Below are 26,113 nucleotides of genomic sequence, written 5' to 3'. Positions count from 1 at the left end.
ACTTGCTGTGGGACCTTCCCGCAAACCTTTTGCAGGCATGATAGACATTTTGGTTAGCGCGCGGGGGGGGGGGGGGGGGGGGGGGGGGGGGGGGGGGAGGGGAGGGGTTAAAACCTGCAGACGCAAGCCTTCTCTTAAAAGCACACATATATCGGAGGGGGGGGGGGGGTCTTTGATGTGTTTATAGGCTGCTGGCGATGGGCTAGGCAGAACTCTACAATTCGGAAACCTGTCCCAAGATTATGGTGAACTGTACCTCCCTCCGACCCCTTGGCATTTGGATTATTTATATATATATATATACATTCCTTGTGAAAGCGCCATCTCGCCCATGAAAGCGTCAGTGAATCACCTCTGAAATGACAGTAACTGAGGGTCACACGTCACTCGCGCGCAGCTCTTGCAGTCTGTACGAAGTGTTCTGGGAATAACACGGTAAAGTGTTTTTTAAAGAGCCTGGTAGCACGTGTTCGTGTCATCCTTGCCCGATGTCTGCTCTAAACGTGTCTGTTCACCCGGGCTCGACGTCCTTGGCGGGGGTGTTGGATAAATAAGGCGGGGTGCGGGAGCCTCAGCCGGGCGCCGGGGTGGGAGTGAGTTCTCAAGTAGTTTCCTAACAACCCTGGAGTGAGTGATGAGAACTAGCTGACCGCCAGGTGAAAGGAGGGAGCTGGGGCGCGTCCAGTGTCGGTGCAGGATGTTCCCGTGGGTCTCCAACTGCCCCGCCGCCCCTCCCTCCAGTATTTACGAGCGCGAGGCCTGGCCTTGTTACAGCGGCTCGCTCGTAAATCTGCGGCTTCCCTGGACCCCGGCCACACGCTATTCCTGGTGGGGGCTCTGCAGAGAGGGAGTGGGTCGGGGCTGCGCCAGACTCCCCAAAGAGGAGGCTGACGAATGACGCCCATAAGAAAACCAGAACAAACTTGCGGGTGTTTTTCATTTAAATAACATCGTCACACAGAAGGGGGACTGTCCATCCTTTACTGCAGTTCGGGAAAGTGTTAAAATGTTATATTTGCGTTTTCATTCTTTTTCCTGCTTCTGGAAGGAAGGGCGGTGGATCTAATAATGCACTTGAAACTCTTTACATATACACTTTACAACTTGATGTAACTGACGTCCGTGTTCCTTCCCGTGAACCGGGGTTGCCAGACTGGCTGCCTCTTACGAATCGAGATTGCTGTGCCAATGGAAGTGGTGGTCGCCTTCCCTCTCACCCCGTGGCAAAGATGCGCCTCTATTATGTCCCCTCCCCTGAGTGGAAAACGTTTCCAGCTGCAGAGTCGGCAGATAACGCAAGTATTTCCCAAGGAGGAACAACATATGCTGAGACGTTTCTGGCCGGACGACAGCGCCCCCTCCTGGTAGCAGAGGAGCCAGGTGGGGGCGGGGGAGACGAGAATGCGAGAAATGTTCGGGAATCTGAGCCAGCCGACGGCGGGACGGTGGATAGGGCCAGGAGTGCGCTTTCCCACAGTGACTGGCACTACGCAGGCTCCTGGACACTTCTCCCCCGTCCACTGTCAAGATGGCATCTACTGCCGCACCTTATATACGGCTAGGACCTCACAGTTGTAGGAGAATAGGAGACTTGTTTTGTTGTGTCCAGGTGTGAATGTTTAGTTTTGCAGGCCTTAATGGTTCCTATCCTGCTGTGAAGCCTCCGGGGTCTGCTGATCAGGCCAGCCTTGGGAGGCTTGCCCTGGATCACACTTGTAGTCCAGTATAGATTACAACATAGCGCAAAGCTTGCTCGTGGGCAGGTGCTTCCACTCCGAGGAGTGGCAGCCTGCTGGCTGCGCTCACACCACCCTTACTAGAGGCTCCTGATGGTGGGAGCAGCACCAGGTGCTAGTGATGCGTGAACACCTACTGTCCTGCAGACCACTGCTGCTGACTAACTCGCCCCCAGTATCCCTGGCACGCATTGGTGAGGGCACCTAATGTGTCCACAGGATAGCCCACTGGGGGGGGGGGGGGGGCGGCTTCGGATATTTCTGCGATCACCCCTTAGAATCAACCCTAGCTGGCTTAGAAAATCAACCTTCTGCGTGCGATGAAACGAGGGTTATAATCGGCCCAAAAAAGTCGGCAAAATTGCCATGTCACGTTGTTTAAAGTACGTTTCAAAGACTCAAATGAAATGGCAGACTGAAACCGATTTACTTATTATTCTAATAAATGTAAATTAAGGAAGGTTTCGAATGGTGTCCGCCTCTTACAACTACCAAGGTGCGTGCGCAGCTTTCAACTCCGCCACAGACAAGAAAATGCAGCAAAACATCGAGCTTGTTGGAAAGTGACGTCGGTCAAACCTGTTTTTGTGAATAGGTTGAAAAAAATCAGCTGTCATTGGCAACAAGTCCTTCTGCAGCATCAAAGTGCTGTAATGAGGACGGCGCTTTTCCCGTGGCCCAAGGGCGCCACCAAGCGGCCACACTTGTATTTTTTTCCTTCGGTCCCATTCAGAATTTTCCGCTCGGTCCGTGTGCCAGGACCCCATCCTCTCTGCGCTGCGAGCTCCCGGCTGTCTCTACCACCCGACCCTCGGTGATTTTTGGGAAGGCCATAAGTGGAGAAGACAGTCCCACTCGTTGTGTTTTGTTTTTTAAACAAAGCGATGTATTCCTGCAGGCGACTACGCAATTATACCGCATTACACGCTTCTAAAGTTAAAATAAAAAAAATAAACTAAGGACTTCCAGACCGTAATTTTGAGATTCTAATGGTTTCGTTTTGCAACATGCCGGCCTTAGCGCACTAACCTGGGGTGTCAGGCATGCCCTTGCAGTGTAGAAGGCTGCGCTGCTGTCCCATACTGGGTATTTAAATAACTCTGCGGCCTCGGCTGACAGGCGCCCGTCACCGTGATTTACAGCCTCTGCACATGTTCTCCCCTGCCACAGAAGGATCTCGCATCACCCTTTCAGACTGCATGGAAAGGGTTTCACCACTTACTTAATGTGGCTTTATATATTCAGGCGATACAAGAATGCTTCCAATGGAAGTGGCCTTGCGGCTGGGGTTCATACTGGCACTAGAGTTTGCCTCTGGGGTGCCAAGAGGACAGGGCCTCGCGGTTGCTGGTTGAATGTCTGTGTTTAAACGTATTTAAAAGGGGCCATCTCTAGCACACCCTTTACAACAGCTCAAGCCTGCAACTGGAGTTGAAAGTGGCTAAACTCCGAAGGCAGGCTTCGGACGCGGCTGTTGGCGAACTGTGCGCTCTAGAGCAATCCTGCGACTATGGTTTAAAAATGTCCTGAGACATACGGCTTGGATTACATGGGAGGCAGAAGGCCAACACTACGTTTTAAAAAATGTCGAGTTCAACTGAATCAATAGATTAGCTTAAAGTAGCAAAAGCAAGGCTGAACACGAAGGGGGGGGGGGGGGGGGGTGATTGTCTGTCTGAAAAGTTTCAGCACTCCGTCCATCTCCTGGTGTTTGCTCAATTTAAATTCCGCCTTGATAGGAAGATATTCCTAACTATACAACGTCAGGACAGCTGGCTATCTTTAAGAGGGCAAGAACAATCAAACACAAGATATGCTATTTCAGGCAATATATTCTAATGTTAATCAGAGGGCACGAACATGCATGCAGCTCGCGTAACATTTCTGGTTTCACAAGCTGATAGACTACAAACTAGGGTGGGCAGTAAACTCCTCTCTGGTGGCAGTTTTGCCCACTCCGTGCTATGTCTGCAGTGCGGGGTTCCGGAAACTCCATGTGGCAGTTTTTTGTGAATGCTGGTCGCCAACTTAATGTTGGCAAGCCTGATGCAAGACAAATTGAGCGCTGGGTTGAATCTCGGTGTGATTGTAGGCGGTTGCAGCCTGTTGCCATCGTTTGCGTTGAGAATGCTGCCACTTGGCTAGAAAATCTACTTGAGTACAGAAAGAAATGGCACCCTCTGGCATGGCGCGTGGTGCCGTTCACGCTGACTTGACAGCACGGGACAAGTTCCTGGTGCTAAACAGTGCAAGCAGCGTGGCTTGATGAAATTCCGCCGCTCGAGGAACTCTGTGGAATGTAAGTTTTTCTGTAAATATGGAATTCTGCAGAGTAAAACTGTGTTCCGCCCACCCCCGCAAGCACTGAAGTGTGTATGAAGTCCACCTATTCTTTGCGCTCCCACACTAAGTGCTGTGCGCAAACACTTGTAGCTCGTGCTTAAGCCTCACCTCCGCTTTATGCAGAGGGGGGTTTGCGTGACGCTGGCTATAGTTCTCTTCTTAGGCTCCGGGCTGTGTTCTCCACATAAGCATGTTAGGACTGACTAAGGCTGCCTGGTACTTTACATAACGTTTGGCGAGAGCAGGACTGTTACTAAGATTCGGCAGATGAGAGAACCGGGCTCTAAGATCTAGCCTTGATCAAATAACTCTGCTACGTGCGCATCGATGTGGGCTGGTCACACATCTGATCTATAGCTGGACGTGTACAGGACAGACACCCATGGTAAGGATTCCCGTCCCTGCACTTCACACACTACTTGTGATGGCCTGGTTTGTCTGCCCTCGTGAGAGTGTTTGAAGACTGGGCTGCGTCTCCCAGAAACACCAATTCCAGGGCCTGTCCAGTCGGCAGCCAGTTCAGTGCAGACGCGCACTTCAAGCACCGCCAGCCCCATGCGGCCAACCCAGGAAGCGGCGCCTTATGAACCTATTCTGAGGCCCCTTCCCTCCCTGGAGTTCTAGACAAGGCCTGAAAAGCACGGTGCAAAAGCGCGCCCATGGGCAGTGTTTAAGCCTGTTTTGTTCGATTGTCGATTTGTATCATCGGTTTTGTGATTATGCCCCCCCCCCCCTGTACCTTCCCTATATTGCTACCCATCTTGTACCTACAACTACTCTTTGCTCATAAGTCTGTTAATCACCCCCTTGTTTCTTTACCCCCTGTTTTTGTAAAGCGCTCTGATATCTGCAAATATCTTGTCCGCGCTATATAAAACTTTCAAAATAAAAATATCCGAAACATCGAGTGTTTCCCTGAAGCCATTTCTCGCAGGCTCTCCTCTAGACCGGTCATCCCTGGAAGTTGGTGAAACCAGAAATGCTTTTGCTTACATTTTCTCAGCGGTCGCGTGTTTGCCACTGTGTATCCCGTCTCCTGGATGCAAAACTACTGAGAGCCCAGGCGGCACCACCCCGGGAGCTGGCCAGGCTGCAGTCAGTCCGGGCAGGTTCATCTGAGGTCTGGCGCACCTGTACGCTGTGTGCAGCCCAGCCAGGGCAGTGCGCCATGGCGCAGCCGGTGTTGGCGCGCCCTCTGCTGGCCACCGCGCTCTTGGCTTCCCTCCCCGCCCCACCCCCGCGTTTATATGAAACAAACTTCTAACCAGCATTGCCGCTCGAATTCGTTACCTTCTGACAGCAGAGCACACACCTCAGAGTCACGGGCTTCGTTCACCATTAAAGCAACAATTGGAAATGGGGTGGGAGTGAATACTCGCAGCGGAGGACTTCAGTTCCATCCTGCAGCAAAGCCGGAAGAGAGGCAGAGGGAGGTAGTGAGTGCATGTGAGGTCAGCTCCACGCCCCTGCTGCCATACTGCAGAATGCACGCCCTTTCGAGGCTCCTTGGAAGCCCTTGGTGGCACGTTTAACTCCCGCGCCGCCTCTCCCGGGCTGTGCTGCTTACAGGATGCATCGAACCCTGTGTACGGTCTGCGAAAACCTGGAAATCAGACGGCAATTGAGGCCACTCTTACTGCTCGGACACACAGTGCTGCTCCAGTATGCCTCTTGGAGGTATACATGGCTTTCACGCCACCATGGGATACCCATTCTCCCGCACGAGAATGACACATTTCGAAGTAATTCATTGTTCCAGGAGTCATGTGCAAAGTTCTGCTCAGGCCAGGGTCCACATAGGCCCAGTTTGGAGCCATTCCTTCAGCATGGGTGACACAGCACTGCATGTGCACGAGAGGAAGCCTGGAAGTGGGCAGGCGGGGACCCATGCGTACAGAACATATGTGAGGAATGGCAGACATGGCTATATGCAAATCAGTCTGACCCTGTGCCTCATGGGAACAGTCCAGCTCAAACTGCCAAGCCATGTCTTCCCTGGCCCGGAAACAAGTTACGAGGACCGGTTTCTGGCCTTCCAACCGTCTTCAGCCCGGCTTTGGCCGCCATAAGTGTGGCAGGGTATGCTCAGACGTGAGTCCCTTGCTCACTTTGCCACTGGATTCAAGCAAGCCGGGCTGAAGACGGCTGGAATGCCAGAAACCGGTCCTCGGAAGCTTGTTTCCGGTCCAGGGAAGACATGACTTGGCAGTTCGGGCTGGACTGTTCCCATGAGGCACAGGGTCAGACAGATTTGCATATGGCCATGTCTGAACTGGGGTGGCAGAGTGGGCTAAAGAACAGTGATGGATTGAACCCAGATCTTTTGATTGGGTGTGAGTGTTTGATTGATTCAGATGCTTCGTCCATCACCACCCCCTTTTGTACCGCTATGTGCCTGAAAAAGCAGTTTTAAACTACAGGGGTGGCTTCCAATGGGAATGACCCGTTTGAAGCATTGACCTCCATTCGTAATGCTTATCCTACAGTATTTTCTGTTAAATTCTCTTTCAAACTCCGATACCAAGAATGCCCTGTACAGTCTCCTCTTCACCCACCAGGACCTCTCATTCATGTAAAATCCACCATCAGATGAGCGGTGCCAACTTGTAACCAGTTAACTGCAAAGGCATTATGTTTGGAAGACTATCAGGTTTGTCTAGCATCATCCACTCATGCCTTCTGATAATCTGCATCTGTCTGTACACCTCCTATAAACTGATATCTGCACTTGCTGGCTAAAGTGCTGTCCAGCACTTTAGCTAGAGCCGTTAGTCCTTGGGACGCCCAAACCTGCTACTGCCATCCTCTGAAGCCAACTTTGCTAACCCTTCCATACTCTTTCTCCAATAGGAGCACCTCTACATGAGCAACTACATCACTCCTGCTTCTGTGTATGTCACAAATTCAATTTCACTGACTGCACGAAATTTCCACGGTGTGAACCTTAATCTGCATTTATTTGGTGTTGCAAGTATCCACTTTCAGACAAAGTGAAGAAATACGTTTCTTTTTTTTTTCAGTGAATATTAAAATATTTATTACTCGTGTCCGTAATCATTTGTGATAATGCTGGAGCACAGCATGCACATCTTTCTCCCATCATATCGAAATCACAGATTATTGATCATCCCAAAGCAAGAGTAGTTTTGGTAAAAGACAGGTGCTAGTTCCACAAAGTAACAGTGGTTCGTACTCACACCCTAATGGTCAAACTACTCTAAAACCATAAATACATTAAAACAGAAACAGAGATACAAAAGGAAGAGCCTCATGAATCCAATAATTGTATTGCAGAGTTTGTTCTTCATCTTGTGTCTCCTCCTTTCATGAAGCACACAATTCAATATTAATGTACTCTTCTCCAATATCAAAATAACATGGGAGCCGTGGTATAAAGTCTCAACACAATTCTCTTTATTATTCTTCAATACATCAACAAAACAGCCCGGCCAAGGAGTTTAGCCTTCCGAAAGGACTCATCAGGGTTTATGTATTTCTTTACAGCAATGTCACACCTAAGTCTAAGTGTAAAATGGACCAGTTCTCCTACGAATTTCTGAGAACACTCGTACTGCTCCTATTGTTGTAGGGAAATACCAGGCGACCATAGATAAATATCGCAGCTCAATAACCATACCCCATAGTTATATAAGCTCAGCCCAGATAATAAGACACACCACTACCGTTAAGGACCTTCTCCAAGGTCAGTAATGGTGGTGTGGATATTAGGATGGGATATTCAACAACACTGCTTTCAGGTTGCTCCTCTAAGGAATGGAGATTTTAGCCGCCCCACCAGCATATGATCTCCAGGCCATTTGTTGACCTGGTACTCTTAATGCTGCTCCGCTCTAACAGGCAGAAGCGAGGTTAAGGTGTACTCTTCCATAATGTCTTTTGTTGCACGGAAAGGAGCGGTCGATGTAGCAGCGGTGTTATTCTGTTAATCCAACTAGGAGGGCATTGGTTTGCCAGCACAAGAGGCATGTGCAGCAACAAATTAGAAGTGGTCAAAGGCTGGTGTGTAAAACAGAGGCGCAGAGTGAACCCAGGCAGGAAACCACTTGTGTTTGCAGCAGATTTCTAGCAAAGGAACTGGGGCCCCGGTAGATGACCTCTAGAGGAGTAGTGGGTGGTAGACATGGGAGGACTCTGCATACGGCACTCTTCGCTCTTGGGGCCCCCGGTGGTAGAGCTCTAGGATGAATCGAGACACGCAGGAGAGCTCTGCACACCACTCTCGGGGCCCCCGGTGGTTGTCCTCTAGGATGAATCGAACGCACACGCAGGAGAGCTCTGCACACCACTCTCGCTCTTGGGGGGGCCCCCCGGTGGTTCTACTCTTGGAGAAGTCGAGGAACACACACGCGGGAGGGCTCTGCACACAGCACTCTTCGCTCTTGGGGCCCTGGTGGTTGTCCTTTTGGAGTCGAGGAATGCACACGCGGAAGGGCTCTGCATACGGCACTCTTCGCTCTTGGGCCTCCGGGGGTTGTCCTTTTGGAGTCGAGGAATGCACACGCGGAAGGGCTCTGCATACGGCACTCTTCGCTCTTGGGCCTCCGGGGGTTGTCCTTTTGGAGTCGAGGAATGCACACGCAGGAGAGCTCTGCACACAGCACTCTTCGCTCTTGGGCCCCCGGTGATTGTCCTCTAGGATGAATAGAGGAACACACACGTGGGAGGGCTCTGCACACCACTCTCGCTCTTGGGGCCCCCGGTGGTTGTCCTCTAGGATGAATCGAACGCACACGCAGGAGAGCTCTGCACACAGCACTCTTCGCTCTTGGGCCCCCGGTGGTTGTCCTCTAGGATGAATAGAGGAATGCACACGCGGAAGGGCTCTGCACACAGCACTCTTCGCTCTTGGGCCCCCGGTGGTTGTCCTCTAGGATGAATAGAGGAATGCACACGCGGAAGGGCTCTGCATACGGCACTCTTCGCTCTTGGGCCTCCGGGGGTTGTCCTTTTGGAGTCGAGGAATGCACACGCGGAAGGGCTCTGCACACAGCACTCTTCGCTCTTGGGCCCCCGGTGATTGTCCTCTAGGATGAATAGAGGAACACACACGTGGGAGGGCTCTGCACACCACTCTCGCTCTTGGGGCCCCCGGTGGTTGTCCTCTAGGATGAATCGAACGCACACGCAGGAGAGCTCTGCACACCACTCTCGCTCTTGGGGGGCCCCCCGGTGGTTCTACTCTTGGAGGAGTTGAGGAACACACACGCGGGAGGGCTCTGCACACAGCACTCTTCGCTCTTGGGGCCCTGGTGGTTGTCCTCTAGGATGAATAGAGGAACGCACATGCGGGAGGGCTCTGCACACAGCACTCTTCGCTCTTGGGCCCCCGGTGGTTGTCTTCTAAGATGAATAGAGGAACGCGCGGGAGGAAAGGCACTTCACTCTTTGGCCCCTGAGGTTGACCTCTACGGAGAGTCGAGGAACGCATGCGCAGGAGGGCTCTGCACACAGCACTCTTCGCACTTGGGGCCCCCGGTGGTTTTCCTCTAGGATGAATCGAGGAACGCACACGCGGGAGGGCACTTCACTCTTTGGCCCCTGAGGTTGACCTCTACGGAGAGTCGAGGAACGCATGCGCAGGAGGGCTCTGCACACAGCACTCTTCGGCCCCCGGTGGTTGTCCTCTAGTAAGAGTCGAGGAATGCACGCGTGGGAGGGCACTGCACACAGCACTTTTCACTGTCTGGGCTAGGTGGCATTCCGTTTCCACTGTGACGGCATATAACAAGCTGCCTGCTCGGCTCATTTCAAATAGGTTGGTCAAAGTAACGAGTAACTTTTCAAAGAAGTCAGTGGGCGCTACACGCCATGTAAAAACCACAACATTGGAGATTAGCACATTTTATTTATTTTTTAAGTGGGTCTTGTTCTACTCAAGCCATTTGTGTCCGGACCTGAGGGGAGCCACTTTCCGGTCATAGTCTAGCACCCCTGGCCTGTACACACAGGAAAGTCGTTATCTGAGTGGAGTTACATTACTAGAACAAAACCTCATCATATGAACCCTTTAGGCTTTAAGTACTAAAATAAACATTCATATCTTGGGTCGAAATGAAGCGAATAACTCTGGACATATATAATGTACATGGAGCCATTGTCTAATAGGAGTGAGGGGCAAAGCTAATGGGTCTGATTTTTCATCTTATGATGCATGCATGGTGGTTGCACATGAAAGTCAGACCTCTTGACTTTGACAAAGGTCAGAAAGCAAGGTAGCCACTATGATGATCCTGCGTTTGTTTCTGTGATACAGAAAGAAAAGTAGGAATGTCTCTAGAACCTTGACAGCTATAGGTTTAAGGTGCTCTATGAATGTACTCTGCCTCTGATAATCAAGGCTTTGTTGGCATCCAAGGAGGTTATACACGCCCCCACCCCCCTTTCTATCCTACCCAGTGAAGTGGAAAGAGGAAGTCAGACTGCAAGGGAACCCGTGGGGAGCAGGTCTCCTCCACCTGAAGTGGTGTCTGCATAAAAAGACTAGGCTGCCACCATCCTTATTATTTCCTGGCTCCAGACTGACTACAGAAACACACATTCTGGAAAACTCCACTTTTTCAGAGGAAAGCACTATGAATAGAAAAGGCTCCTCCTAAGATCTAGGTAAGAACTAGGCAGGAGACGGGAGTTAATGCGTTGAACTCATTCAATGAAAACTGATAGAGCTCTCTAAACAAGCAACCAGGCTGACTAGCAATGTTGCGAGGCACACACCAGGTTTCCCGGACAGTTTATAGATGTACAGAACTGAAAACAATCGAACAAGTACAGGAACATCCGTCTAACATTCCAAATTGCAGAAACGTAACTAGGTACATCCTAATGTGTATTTGAAACATATATGCTCCACTATGGCAGAGTAGTCCGCAAATTTACATTTTTTGTCCCAATGCTTCATCTCGGTTTCTCGATATTGATATGAGGGACCTTTGTCCCAAGTCCTTTTTAGCCCACATGCTGTTCTTTTTGACTAAAAGGTCAGACTTTGTACAAGTAGGGATGTTTGATCCCATAATAACTGCACGGTCTGCTTATTTACATCTCACTGTCCACGAGACGCGCCCTTGTCCACGAGAGGCACCCTTGTATCAGATAGTTTAAGATCCCATTACATGTAGGTGCATTCTCCCATGGTGCGGTGTAGTCTCAAATTGTTACATTTTGAAGATGTGTAGAGAATTTTAATCTGTAATGTAAGCGGAGCTTCTTGCATTTCCTTGGAATGCTCGCCCTATTAGTAAATGTTTAAGTTAATGAATCATATGTGTTTGACCAAATCCTACATGAGGATGCACACCCTGCCTTATTGGCAGGCTGTTCTTTCACAGATCTATACTGTGGCACAGTAGCAGCCAAGGTATTTCCGTTTGAGGAAGTGGGGACCTCTTGTCCATTGGACAAAATAAAAATGAACATTTGTTGTCCTTGACCCAAAACAATGCATCTTCGGTGTCCTGCCATCGCAATTCTACACCTTGCAACATTTTGATAAAATATGAATATTTTCTGGAGATTTACTGCGCGTACCTACTAATTAACGTTTTGTTTTGTTTTTTCAGGTTTTGAATTTATTTGGAGATTGTGAAACGCGCCACCAGGTAAGTCACTCAAAATCTTAACACTGCCAAATTGAAAGTGATTGTGTGCCTATCATTTCTCTGAAACTTTGACTTTACCCATAGTGCTCTGCAACTTGAAGTAAGACCAAATACCTTTAGCATCCCCGCCTGATAGAATTCTTAAACTGGTTGTGTGGAGCTAGCATCAGTGGTCCCCCAACTTTGAACGTTTTCCCACTGCCACTATGTTAAAAAAAAAAAAACTAAATGCGCCTTATAATCATAGGTTACCATGTTTGCCCACTGTTGCCACTGGATGCTGCCAACCTAAAACTCAACCAATTGATTTTTAAATTACATTGTTTCTTTTTCTTTCCCTCCCAGTAATGATGGCGTCCCCTTCGGATAGCTGTATTCAGTTCACTCGCCATGCCAACGATGTCCTTCTGAATCTCAACCGACTTCGAAGCAGGGACATACTCACAGATGTCATTATTGTGGTTAACCGGGAGCATTTTCGAGCCCACAAGACTGTCCTTATGGCCTGCAGGTAAGCGATCCAGTGAGGTGCCTTGCACACACCCACATAACAGATTTGGTGTCCCTTAGACTACTGTTAACTGACTATGGCAGTTCGCTTCTCCTCCTTGGTTCCTTTGTATGGATGATAGTGAAACCATTCTGCTTCTACCTGTCCGAGCAGACCTGAAGCTTTGTCTGATCGAATTGCTTTAGACGTTCTTCATTGTGATGGCATCGAAATCACAGTCCACTTTTCCTCTCTTGTGTTGCTGATCATCAGTGCTTAGAACGCTTACCGTTGTTAAGCGTGCGCACACACATACACACTCACACTTGTGTGAGGGGTTTGACTGAAGTGGGAGCTAGAGTGCCAACGATTGCTGTTTTCTGGTGACTACATCAGCAAAGTTTAGACTGGCACTTGTACTGAGAATTTTTTCCACAGTAACCTTAGTGCCACCGTTATGTTTTGGTCTTAAATTCACATACCAAACCTTTTGACCCTCTTGCAGAATTGCATGATTAAGACCACACCATTTAAATCTTTGCGTGTTTTGCATTTCCCAACAAGACTTTGCATAGTAGCTATTTGCCTAGCACTAGTGTTTCAACTGTTCATTCTTTTCTGAGTATTTTTTAACATGTCCATGTCGATGCCCTCTACAAAGAAACACACTGCAAACCGCCATAACCCGCTTTGAATTAAATACAACTCTTTAGAGGGTAACATTCGATCCAGGGCTTTGACAATGGAGACTAGGTAGTCACTTTTTCGAAATAGGCTACTATGCTGAACTCCTTATAGCTAGATCTACATGAATGCGTGCTGTTGATTGAACTTGTGCTGTTGGATGTCTGACAGAAATCAGTCTAAACATGTGACATACATCCTCTTCCCAACAGTGGTCTGTTCTACACTATCTTTACTGACCAGACTAAATCCAACCTGAACATAATCAACTTGGACCCAGAGATCAGTCCAGAGGGGTTCCGGGTCCTGCTGGAATTCATGTACTCTTCACGACTCAACCTGAGGGACAGCAGCATCTTGGCGGTCATGGGCACTGCGCTCTACCTGCAGATGGAACATGTCGCAGACACCTGCCGGAAGTTCATTAAGTCCAGGTGAGATTAAGCATGCAGTTTGTGGAAGTCATATGAAAGCTGAGTGTATGTAAGAACACACCTGAAGGCTGATAGCTTTACTTTAATCCTCTGCCATCCATCTTAAAAGCATTGTGTGGCAAACTGGATGTTACTAAGATATAAATTACTTGATAATGGAGTCGATGCCCAGCTAGTCCAACGGTTTCCCTACCAAGTTTGAGGCAAGACCAAGATAAATATAGATCTATGTTGTCTATCTGAGGCATGCCAAAGGTACTGCTGCTTTCTTTCTCAACGCACCTGCATCACTGCCATTGACTTCAGGCCTCATTAAAACCGAGCTCGTGTGTCAGGCCTAGCTTTAGCAGTTCAATCTGCTACTCGACTAACTTTTCTACAGGTAGCATTGAAGAGAACCAGATTATTTTCAGCTTTTCTTGGCAGCTGATAGGTTAGAATTGCTAGTTAGATGCCAGTCAGTGCAAGCAGCCTTTGAGTGCATCTCGGTAAATACAAATAAAACTTTGCAAGACTGACCAGTTTACTCCACTACATACACTGTTTGCCCTGACGTTCTCATTCCTACTCCTATGCTACGCGCCTCCAGGCAGTTTGCTGTTTGCAGCCTTTTCACAGACCCTTTCACAGACCTCGTTTAGTGTTGCATAACTTCGAGTTTAGCATTCAGCTCATGTCTTTGCAGTCTGTTAAACAGAGTAGCATTTACACCGTTGTCTGCATGGGTTTGTAAAGTAGTCTTGGTTGAGTGCACATTTATAAAACTATAATTTTTAGTATCCTCTATTGAAAGAAACTGTCTCACCACATTCTAATAAATCGTACTTAATGTTGATTGTCTATTGTTGGTATCTTTCAGTGAAGAGATTGTACCTTCAGTGAAGCCTCTCCGAGAAGACATCATGGGTGGAAGATTGATGTTGCCCCAAGATGTAATACCCTATAGGAATCGAGATCTGAGTGAAAACAACGGAGCACTTCGGAACAATGGTGTCTGTGATGGAAGACCTTTTGTCCCAGGCCTGTACAATGGTATGCCCGGTTCCCCCTCCTCTTACCCCTTGTACAGTCACATCCCAGTACATGGTTTCCTCTTCCCAGAAGACGATGTCCGAGATGGGAGAATGGCTGCACCAGAAGCCCCCAGAGGCAGAAGTTTTCCGAAGGAAAGCGTTTTGCCTTGTAACAGCTCTAGGACACTTGTAACGGATTATAGTAGGGCTGTCTCGGATGTCTCTGGCAATGTGTGCCAGAACGCCAGCTACTCCCCAAAGGAAGCTGCGAAGGACGACATCAGAAGGGACTCTCACTACAGTGTGGCTTCAGGTCCCAAGACTGCAGTTTCTTCAGTGAGGAACAATCCATACTTCATTTGCAACAAGGCTGCAAATGAGGAGGACAGGACTTCTTCAGAGGATGAAATAAGTCTTCACTTTAAGCCATCCAATTCGCCTGCAAATCGCAAGGGCCTGGTGAGCCCTCAAAGTCCTCAAAAATCAGATTGCCAACCAAATTCACCGACCGAGTCCAGCAGTAGCAAAAATGCATGCATCAATCAAGGCACCAACTCGCCAGTGTCCAAAAGTCCCACTGATCCTAAAGCCTGCAACTGGAAAAAATATAAGTATATTGTCCTCAACTCTCTCAACCAGAGTACAACGGACAAAGGCACTAACCAGAATGAGGCAGACACTCTTTCCCCTCAGTCGTACAGTTCCACGCCTGCATGCCAACCACCCAGTGAGCCTCAACATCTGGATGCCACATCAGAAAAGATGAATATTGGCGAAGACTCCACAGTACCTCAACAAAGCCGGTTGAACACCAGTAACAGGTAAAGACAATAATTAAGTGGCAGCCTTTCACAGCTGCTGCATATCCACCGTATCAACCAGCTTTGCTATATGATAACCTTGCACTAAAACGTTATAGACAAAGGTTTGAATGAAAGAACATCCGTGGATTTCGTTTCTGTATGCAAACACTAGTAATGCAACTATCTAATCATCGGTCCAACGCCTTGTAAAAACACCACCCAGCATCAAATCAAATCGAATCCGAGGTCGCCACCAGGCACTCTTAAGCTCTGGGCCTAAATCCGTGTACAGTGAGCAATAAGGACATAATCGACCCATAGCATTGTAACAAATGCAGATGGATGGCAAATATAGGAAGTGCAAAAAGATGCTTCCAATTTAGAGTGCTTCACATAAGTGAATAAAACTCCTTAAAGCTCCCACTCGGCATTTGTAGTAATTAAAGCAAACTAGAATCAACATATAAAGTATAAACATAAGTCCTTTATGACCGCACAAGTGCTGAAGATTACTAGTTACGAGATTTAAAAAAGGTTGTCCATATATATACAGGTATTACATTTGTACTAAGTGAAAAGGTGGCTGTTTTTTGTGTTTGGCTGGAGCACATGTGCATTAGATAGGTAGGGGATATGGCAGTTCACTAAAGGAGCTATTAAAGGTGGTCTGTACAGAATCTGTTAAAGGATGACGCTACATTTTCTTCAGTCTTTTATGTAATGTTTCCCGGTGTAATGGCTAGTAATCACATAGCTCACCTAACCAAATCTAGAAAATCGAACTGTAGTTTGAAGGACACTTATTCTTCTGTTAGATCTAAAATATGAGAAGATAATGAGGTGATTGAGGATGGTTGGATCACTACAGCAGGTTCTGAACATCCTGCTGAAATATACTGGTGGCTGTTGATAGCACAAGCCCTTCATTCCAAAGGGCTTGATATTGTTGTACAGAAGACCCCATGGCCGTCCTCCCCAAATTCTAATATCCGCCAATGCTCCTGAGATTGATTGGGGCTTCCAGCCTTGCTTGCTTGAAATGCTTGTCTACCAAAGTTGTGACATCTCTTTATTAAAAGCATATGTTGTGCACTTACAGACATTCCATTTAAGAATGGCATCTGTCAAATATCGCAGGAGGGTTCTTTGGTCTTTTGGGGCAGAAACCTTGTAAGGACTGCATGGAAAGCTAGGCTATTATCTGTTAAGCATACTTGGCATCTTCTTTTTCTGAGAAATATTCAAAAGTGCCGTAAAATCCATGGTTTGCATGATGCTATAAGTTTTACCTAAAAACAGAATGCCACAATACGCGCGTTTTCAATTTCAAATGGTTTTTGAATTAAAAAATGTCTTTCTGCCAAACGTTTCTCTTATGCACTTCAATGTATTGTCTCCCTCAAGGTCCCCAGCGGTGTCCCCTCAAAGCTCTGAAGTCAGCTCACCTCTGTATGTGCACACCCCAAAATACAGCTCCTGTGAATCTCGGTCTCCGCCACACTCTGAGATCTGCCCACATACTCCAGGATCCACCTTCGGCGAGGAGATGACGGAGACACAGTCTGAATACTCCGACTCTAGTTGTGGTAGGTAGAATATTATTACACTGAGTAGCCATGCATGGGGATCCATGTAGTTTAGGTTTTTTAGTTATCGAATCTGGAGTATCCAATAATTTAAGTGAAAGAGGGAAGATGAAGGCATTGGTGAAGACTAAGCAGCTTAATTTACAGGTGTATACAATGTGCAAGTCGTGTCGTTTTTTATTTATTTGTGTCAGCTTCTAGGTGCCGTATTGACGGCACTACAGGTTGTATTACAAGCTGCCTTGTGCAAGTTCCCCAGACCTTGTGCAGGTGGGATTAGCGGTGCTGTAAGCGGATCCTGCCAAGGTGGAGCGCTGAAAGCCACCCTTCTCTGTTCATCGGACTGCTAGGTTCTCCTGTCCAGATTCCGGGAGTATGTCAGTGTTGTAGGTCTGTCATGATAGAAACAGTATCATTTTTCAGGTCACACACTATTAGTAATGCACACCTTTGCTAGTGTTCATCCGTAATGATGCCAACAATTTTGTCTTTTTTTTTTTCTTTTATATTCCTCCGGTTGCAGTGAATTTATAGAGTAAATGTAACACAGCCAACACATTTCGTTCTCCAAAAATAATCTGCAATGTTTTACGGAGTCCCAAAACCCATGTCTCTGAAATTTCTAGAAAATTGCACGCAGTTCTTAGAAACAGCAGAGGTGGCGCTCTTCTATGGTGACTGAACTAAACAGACTCTTCAGGCTCATGTTTCTGAGTCTGTTAACTCTGAACTGTAACCCCTTTTTGGTCTCGCCTGCAGGCAGCACGCATGCGCGGTCACTACTGCGACACATCTCGTGTTAAAAGAAAAAAATCTAATGGGGCTTTAAGCTCGCCCATTACTTACCTTTTGTTGGCATCATTACTCTTTGTGGAGGCATTCTCATTTGGCATTGCGCGTGACTTATTACGGTCTGTTCTTTGTGTGGAGCACGGACAGAGTACAAATTGGTTAAACGCTGTGTCGTCCACTCTGTAGTGTCCAGGGCCTTAGGCCCACATATGAGTAAGGACGATACACTAGTGCTTTTTTAACTTTCATTTTAGCCATGATGCACAGCCATACATGCCAACCCTTCCGATTTAGACCGGAAACTATAGATCTCAAGTCTTGTCTCCTGATTCCAGCATCCAAAAACTGATTCCTCAATGGGTTTCATCTGTGACTGGTCTAGTGAGACTCTTAGTATTTGCTGCCAGTAACCTGCGCCTGCAGGCTGGGGGATAAAAAAAATTTCATGCACTCTCCCGGTCACAGCGATTTCTCAGTGCCCCTGCCAGGTAAGGGGGGAAAAAAATGTGTATCTGCAATTCTGATATCCAATTCTGCAGCAGTACGCTTGCAAGTCTCTTGCAAGATAATAGACCCGATTCAGGCCTCAACAGAAGTCAATAGGAGCAAAACAATCTCCCAGTTATTTTTCTAAAATCTCCCACTTTCCTCTTCTAAAATGTTGACCTGTATTTGTACACCACTGGCGCTGCTGTACAACATGGCTAAAACACATTGACCAAGCCAATAGCTCTCATTTAGGGAAGCACTAATTACGTTGCCAATGCTTGTTTATTATACCACAAGGCTTTTTCTCAGGAAAGAAAGCATCACAATAACAGCAAACAGGTAGAGCATACTGTGAACACCGCATCCTGTCAGTCTCTTTAAAGTTACTGAAGACCACACCCAGTGCACCTCTCTGTTACAACTTTTAACGCATTACCCTGCATGACAAATATTTGTAAACTTGCTGAATTATTACATGACGGCCATTGGAATTATATCGTATGAGAGGACCAAATTATGCAGTATGTCTGACTAAATTATGCAGCAAGAAAAGGCAAACTATGCAGCGTACCAAGTCTGATTCTGTGGCGGTATTACTTCATTATTGAATTTTTTTTATATGCATGAACACTGTCCTGGCAAATGGTTCACATCCTGATCTGTGTACCACAACAATCGCCAACCTGAAAGATGGCCAGATGACATTTGTAACGGGACTGCCAACACATAGTGTATTTAGTAACTTTTGATCCTTTAGAAATTAAAACTTTTTTGTAAAAATCTGCAGTTGATGGATTATGCGGCAGGCACAGCAAATCCATAAATATGGGGAAAACACCATGGTTACGTATACGCATAATTCCAGTGGCTTAGTATAAATTGCATCGATTGGTCCATAAACATCAGTGACCAGGATGTGTTGCCTCTAAATTTTCACTTTTACAATCCATTAGCCTTAAAATGAGAACTAATCTTATAAAGGCTCTGCTGGCTTGTGTGAATTACAATATGCAAAATGAGAATTTTATGAAGCAATCTTGTTTGCATCCGTATGAATGCTTGGTAACATTCAAGAATTAATGTAGTATTTAAAGGTGTTCTACCATGCTAAATAATGCACAGATTTAAAGGACCACCAGGATCGTATCTAGGACCGATCTGTTTACAACAGGACTGGATGGATTTTGGTACTTCTCAAATGTTGTTGGTTTGTACTGTGGGGACTAGGGTTGTGGTGTGCATCTATCTCAGTCACTGTTATGTTAAGAAATACTAGAATTGAATATAACCATTACTCCAAAATCATACGGACATTTAGTACCCTGCATCCAGGCTGAGGGACGACTGGTACTTTGGTTTGTGCATGCAAACATCAATTCTTTAGATGCCTTTCTGGTATTATACATGTTATCAAAAGCCTTATTACATCCTTAACCCCTTCGATGCTCATGATGGAACGGTTCCGTCATGAGCCCGTTGGCTCATTAGAACCTTCAGCACAGCGTGAGAATTCGCGCTGCGCTGAAGGTGTTAAGGATTATTAAATGGTCCGCTCAGGCTCACCAAATCAGAACTAGAACTCTGGAAGGCTTGCGGCCTTGTTGCAGAAGACTCAAGCATGGATCTACAGGGAGATGATGAACAATGTGCACGTACGGCTCTTACCAAAGCCTGATCTGTCAGAAGGCCTTAGCCGATTCTTGTACCAAAGTGTAATTTGTTGCACTTGAGAATACCAAGGCTGCTGTAGGATAGTCTCCTTTCTAGTCCAAGTAGTCAGAATACGATTCCAGAAAAACATTCAGAATTAATGGGTGAGTGAGTGTGGCTTGGTGGCTGTCAGTTCCTCTTAGTCTCAGCATGACTTGAAGCTACAAGTGGACAGTCACTGTAAAGTAGGTTTAAAATTAGTAGCCCTGGTCAATTCTATTTCTTCGTTCTTAGATAGCAATGCGAGTTTGAGCTCCAGGAATATAGGCTCCATGCAATAGCACAGGTGGAGTCTTTCTCAATGAGCAAGACTGTGTAGCTCACACTCCACAGAAAAACACCTTCAATTCCATCTCTATTTCTCTTATTTGCACCCGCTTGATGTAGTCTCATTACCTTGATAGTCTAGCATTACATCTTTGTCTAGATTTTCAGATTTCTGATTTCAGAATCCAACCGGGCCCTGATGTTACGGCCCTTGAATTTCACTCTTGGGGACATACGCATGTAGTGCAGATAGATATACATGCTATAAATAGCTTTTTTTTCTGAACATCTTTATTAGTAAGAATGGCATGCTGAGTTATTTCTCGCACTTGTTCCCTGCAGAGAATGGTACCTTCTTCTGCAATGAATGCGACTCCAGGTTCTCGGAGGAAGGCTCTCTGAAGCGACATAACCTGCAGATGCACAGTGACAAACCCTACAAGTGTGACCGTTGCCAGGCCTCCTTCCGCTACAAGGGAAACCTAGCCAGCCACAAAACGGTTCATACAGGTATGTTACCGGGGTTCCTTTCCTAGACCCCTGCATCTGAATGGATGTGTGGAAGGCCCTGCTGGTGGCACGTTGTAGTATCCCTGTGGCATACTCCGTGCCTGAACGGATCCTGGCTCCAGTTTGGGCTAGTGTCCGCTCATTCTGCTTGGGTAATGGTGATGATGGAGGGGAAGCGGTGTCTTTCAGGAAGGAGGAACATTGAGGTCTTTGGAAATTGCAGCTTTACAGAGGCCCAGTACCCCAAATCCGACGTGTAAAGATTTCCATTTCTTTGGACAGTTTACATCCAGGGAATTGGAGGTTGACTAATGCAACTTCCTACGGGAAGGCCATACACCCAGAAAAAAGAAAAGCTACTCCCTTGAGGCGATTTTGTAAAAGAAAATGTTCAAATAGGCAAAAATACTCCTAGACAATCAGTCCCTTGCAGTCCACAATAACGTTGAAGGAGTAGGTAAATCCATCCCCTCTGTCAGCAGTGCGAATAACCACATTTTGTACATCTGGGTTTACTCTGCCATTCTTATTCCCAGCACTGGTTTTGTGAAACGCATCATTGTCTTTTTGTTGGTAGCGTGAGCTGCATTCTTAATCTTGGTATCAATAATGAACTAGACTAGCAATGCAAGTACCTTCATGTAACACTGAAATTAAGATGTGATGGAAGTCACCATGTTCCTATAATTACTGAGGTGTCTGATTGAAATAGCAAAGATAAATAGCCCCTTTTGCTAAAAACAAACAAATCTCATTACATTAAGGACCGAATCTAAATCTTTGTTTACATCATTTGACAAGTTTTTTTTTCCTTTGATTGGTTGCTTGCCCCAGGAAATGATCAAGTGGGAGATTTTTCATCTTCAGTTGTGACAGAACTACCTATGAGCTAACAGTCGTGATATGTTCAGGGCTTCAGTGCATAAGTCTTGTGTAGTAGTTCCTATTTATCACTGATTTTGAAAATGAACAGTACTAGGCAAACCGCATTTTAAGATTTCCTTTCCTTTTTTTCTACAAAAGGGGAGAAACCCTATCGTTGCAACATCTGCGGGGCCCAGTTCAACCGACCGGCAAACCTGAAAACCCACACGAGGATTCATTCTGGCGAGAAGCCGTACAAGTGCGAAACCTGTGGAGCACGATTTGTGCAGGTTTGTTTACAAAGATTCCATGAAATTAACTCACTTTACAGTAATACTAATTAGTTTGTATACATGTACAACATGCAGGGGGGGTCCTTTTTCCCCAGTCTTCGTTGGATCTTGAACACGTTCGTTTACTTTTCCCTTTAAAATGGCAGCTGCTTCAATTGTAGCCCATCATCCGTCCAAAGCGTGGCTAGTGGTAGACTTTCTTGTACGGATATTGGTAGTTTTCTCAGGAGGCCATGGTATCTGAAGAGCCTGTGTAGTTAGGCTGCCTTATACCGTACCTCTGCTTGGAATGTTGTCTTGCCAACTTGTTCCAGCCACCCACAAATTTACTGAAATCCAAAAGTCCACTATCTTAGGATTGCAAAGCCGTCTGTTCACAAAATCACAGACTTTGTTACCATAAAACAGTGTGTCGCAATGCAAAAGTGTAATCTGTTTCCAACTAGTGAAGTAGATTTTGCAACTCATACAGACTCGCCAAAGACATGGCGTTCTAATGGAGATTGCACTCTTTCTGCTTCACGTGAAGTGGTTAGATTTGCGACTGCAGACAATTGATCTGAAAGGTGGTTGTAACATGTTAAAAGTAATGGTGAGTTGTGGCTGTTAGCATTGAGGAGAGCAGGTACAGGGCGAGGGGACAGTTGCTTCTGAAACCTGCTGCTATTCCCAGAGTCACAAACACTCCTGCTTCACGAATTTTAATGAGGTAGGAGATTTTAAGAACTCTGAAAATGGACACTGTACCCTGAATCTGACTAGTATGACGGTCTCAGTGCAAAAACGACGTGAAGACGCAAAGCATACAGAGTACAGAAAATAGACTGGTTTTCCACCTCACTTAAGTATAACTGCCCCCACCTTGTTCTGAGATGCCCTTCTAAGATACAACTACATAGGCTATCAACAAATGACTTAAAATGTTTTTGTAATATACAGGGTTGTAGATTATCTTGAATGACCTGCACAAAATCATGCAAACTCTCATATCTAGGTTTAACCCACCGTATAATTTCCAGACCTCTTATAGCGGTCTTTAGTTTTTTTCCGATGTAAGCAAGCTAAGTTAAATCCGACAGGTTAACTGAAAGTGCACAATAGAATAATAGCGATAAAAATGCATGTGCAATTTTCTGAATTGTATTTCATGTGCAACATCTTGTCCTTCTCACAGGTTGCTCATCTACGAGCACATGTACTGATCCACACAGGTGAAAAACCGTATCCCTGCGAAATCTGTGGCACCCGCTTCAGGCACCTGCAAACGCTTAAAAGTCACCTGCGGATCCACACAGGGGAGAAACCTTATCATGTAAGTCCTCAACCTATCCTATCTTCTGTAAGCCAATGCCAATCCATGCTGGAGTCCAGTTTTAAGTTTAAGGTAGAAGATCAGAAGGCATCTCTGCAAAAACGCCTCTTAAAACCAGTTGAACCAAGTTGATTACCTAGGTATCAGATGTAGCATTCCCAGATGGTTCTCTAATGTTTTATTTCTTTAATTTGCGTTACTTAATGCCAGGGTTCTGCTTGTTCCAAGAGCTCACACGTTTTCCAGTTGAGTACTGGACAGAAGTCTTTAAGCCCAGTATCACACCATTTTTTTTAAAGTGAGAAAATTGGGTCAGAATGTAGGTATATTTCGGCGACTGCAAATAAACCACTGGATAGCACTTTTCTTAAGGCCCATTCCATTTGAAATGCAATTTCACATACCTCTTCCTACCAAAACTCTGGGCTACCCATTTCTTCACACACAATAGTTGCTTTTAGACTCTTTAGTTCCTCATAAAAATTATTAAAATCTCAGATAAGTTAAGCGGTATCTAGGAATGAAGCATCAAATTATATTTCTATATTCACTGCTACTTTTGGGATCCTATTAGAAAGTAGTGCAAGATCAGATTTAGACTTCTGAATTTTAGCTGTATGTACATTTGTTGCAGAATGCATAGAACTGTTGCAAAGTGCTTTTGCATCAGTCTAGGAATGAGGAGTAAGGCAGTGATGAGGCAGAACCAGAAGCCATGATCATGAATGTATGGATTTGATAGTCTGGGTTAAGGCAATATGTAGACACTAAAATGAATGTTTTCTTTTCTTATTTTTAGTGTGAAAAGTGTAATTTGCATTTCCGCCACAAAAGTCAACTGAGGCTTCACCTGCGGCAGAAACATGGTGCCATCACCAACACAAAGGTCCAGTACCGAGTGTCTCCTAGCGAGCAGCCACCAGACTTGCCCAGGGTGTGCTGAATGGGGCTGCTGCAGGGCAGCATCCCAAGAAGGACAAATTAACATTTTAAATCACGTCACTTGGTGATGACGATGGAGTGCCTCGTGCTGACCTGGTTGCAAAGATGGGATTTTTTTCTTCTGGATGTGAAACTGAGTCAGTGGCTTGTATATAATTCCTTCTAAATGTCAACGTGGTGGAGTGTCCATACGCTTTGGAACTAAACTGCACAGTCTTCATATTGCCGAGGAGCCTGAAATGTCATCAATTTGCATCAAAGTCTTGGATTTTATTTCTGGAAGGGAAACCTGAATTCTAGGAGGCCTGGTCAAGTGTCCAGAATGGTCTCCGCCCACTCTGACCGTCTAGGTTTAAAGGTTCAACGGCGTCCTTTTGCCAAACTGGAACACATGAACACTAGCTTGCCTGCGGAGCACTGTTTTATGAGGACTGATCTGCTTTCACAATGGAGACGATGGGGCAAAAGACTGACACCTTGTTATGTCTTCTCCGTTCTGGATAGAATGGAGAGTGAACCAGCCTACCTTTGCTGACTGCAGTTTAGGCCAACGCCGTGAATGTGCCAGCTCCTGAGCCTCAATAGAGGGTTAGGAGGGATGGTAGTCGAATTTATGGAGTCATGGTGCCCATCATAAGCTTTCCAAAGAGATTATTGCCCAGAAGAGCCAATGAAATCTGCTTTGTGTTTGAAAACATACAATTTGTGGAGTATGCAGGGCATTTCCCAACGTATTCACTTAAGGTTCCTTGTGAATTTCAATGGAACCTCATAGGTACGAGTCCAGCAAATAGCACTTTACCGCCTTGTCCCCCAGCAAATCCTAACACATTGTAGGAAATGGTACTGAGACGTTTGGGGTGGGAACTTGCTGTGCAATTGTTTGCTCAGCAGAAAGCACCCATGCACTCCACAAAAGGTAATTCTTAAAATATACACTTTAAGGGGACGTACGAATGGTATGCAAACTGCACTCTTAAGAAAGGCACAGATAACTGTTATGAGAGGGTTTATTTTTTTTAACCAAAGGTACAGCAAAGGAATATATGGCAGAGCTGTATATATATAGATATATAAATAGATATATAAATATGCATATTATGAACATTAAATAAATATATAAAGTACATTAAAGGCTAGATTGTATCTGCTGGCAGAATACAGTCTTGATTTGTGATAGAGCACTTACGAAATATTTTAAAGTATTGCATCTGTAAGTCAGAAAATATTTTGTCTAAACGCATCAATGTATTTGTATTTTTTTGCAAGTGGAGGTTTACAATTTACAGTGTGTATTAAAATGTCAAAAACAACTGCGGAAACAAACGTGTACTTTTTGTTCTAGTTTGTACATATGTAAAATGAGTCCTCACGGTGCCTTCTTCGTTGAAGTTCAGAAATGTACGCCCCACTCTGCCTAGCAACGGCAAACACGCTCATCACCAAGTAAATGCTCTTTCAGAAGGATTTTTTTGGGAGGGTCTTCAACATGCTACATCCTGCTTGTGTAATGATTTCTCGGGAGACAGGGTTTGGGCTGTGTCTGAACTGCATTAATGCATTGTAAACTATAGCTGTGCAAGAATAAAATTATGGAAACCAAACCTGCTTTCTAATTCTTAACATTCAGATTTGGTGTGTGGCTAGGCAGAATAGACCGTTCGAGTGACTGACGCGTGAGTGCCTGTGCGTGTGATTTGAAGATGAGCATATGTAATACCTCCTCAGTTTTCCATCACTTCAGTATTCTGTAATTGACCGGAATGAGTAAGCCACCAGCATTATGACCTCTTTACAGCACATACTGCTAAATCCAGACAATCTGTTAATCAGATTTGCGTATGTGGAAAACGATTGTCTGTTTTTCATGGAAAAAAATCTTTAGGGGTGTTCAAAAAATCTGAAGGCGGGCATATTGTGCTCCTGAGCTCAATCCCATGTTGGATGTAAAACAAGAGCACTACTATCAAATAAGCATCCATGGGGCTGAATCACATTAGATACTTAGATGACCTCTGTCTAGAGCAAAGATATCCAGAAGGAAATCTGCTTTAGGGCACAGGATCAGCCTCAGGGCGAATGTGCTAGTCTCGTTTTACAACGAATACGTTTGTATTAGTCTAGCAAAAAATGATTTTCATTCAATATAATCTGATGTAAGTTATGTTTTGGTGACTACGTAAGTTTACCTATGAAACCCAACAAACTTTAACTGAGGCAACTGCT

At 45.8% G+C, this 26,113-nt stretch overlaps 1 protein-coding gene across 2 annotated transcripts in view; it reads left to right on the top strand.

Annotated features, from left to right (window-relative positions):
- Positions 1-25,491, top strand: part of BCL6 (BCL6 transcription repressor) — a 28,005-nt gene extending 2,514 nt beyond the window's left edge. Inside the window, exons 2-10 of one of the 2 annotated variants that reach the window (XM_086944620.1) lie at positions 11,660-11,698; positions 12,044-12,209; positions 13,085-13,306; positions 14,166-15,140; positions 16,527-16,708; positions 20,309-20,476; positions 21,500-21,630; positions 22,808-22,945; positions 23,745-25,491. In XM_086944620.1, the coding sequence (XP_086800746.1) occupies positions 12,046-12,209; positions 13,085-13,306; positions 14,166-15,140; positions 16,527-16,708; positions 20,309-20,476; positions 21,500-21,630; positions 22,808-22,945; positions 23,745-23,888 (2,124 nt within the window). In that variant the 5' untranslated portion in view covers positions 11,660-11,698; positions 12,044-12,045 and the 3' untranslated portion in view covers positions 23,889-25,491. The remainder of the gene's footprint in view (positions 1-11,659; positions 11,699-12,043; positions 12,210-13,084; positions 13,307-14,165; positions 15,141-16,526; positions 16,709-20,308; positions 20,477-21,499; positions 21,631-22,807; positions 22,946-23,744) is intronic. The other variant, XM_086944621.1, reaches the window with a different exon arrangement.
- Positions 25,492-26,113: the final 622 nt, after the last annotated feature.

This window comes from Lissotriton vulgaris, chromosome 11 (assembly GCF_964263255.1).
Source record: "Lissotriton vulgaris chromosome 11, aLisVul1.2, whole genome shotgun sequence".
NCBI lineage: Eukaryota > Metazoa > Chordata > Amphibia > Caudata > Salamandridae > Lissotriton > Lissotriton vulgaris.
Note: the sequence above shows the minus strand (reverse complement) of the source record. Positions and strands in the feature narration are given on the sequence as shown.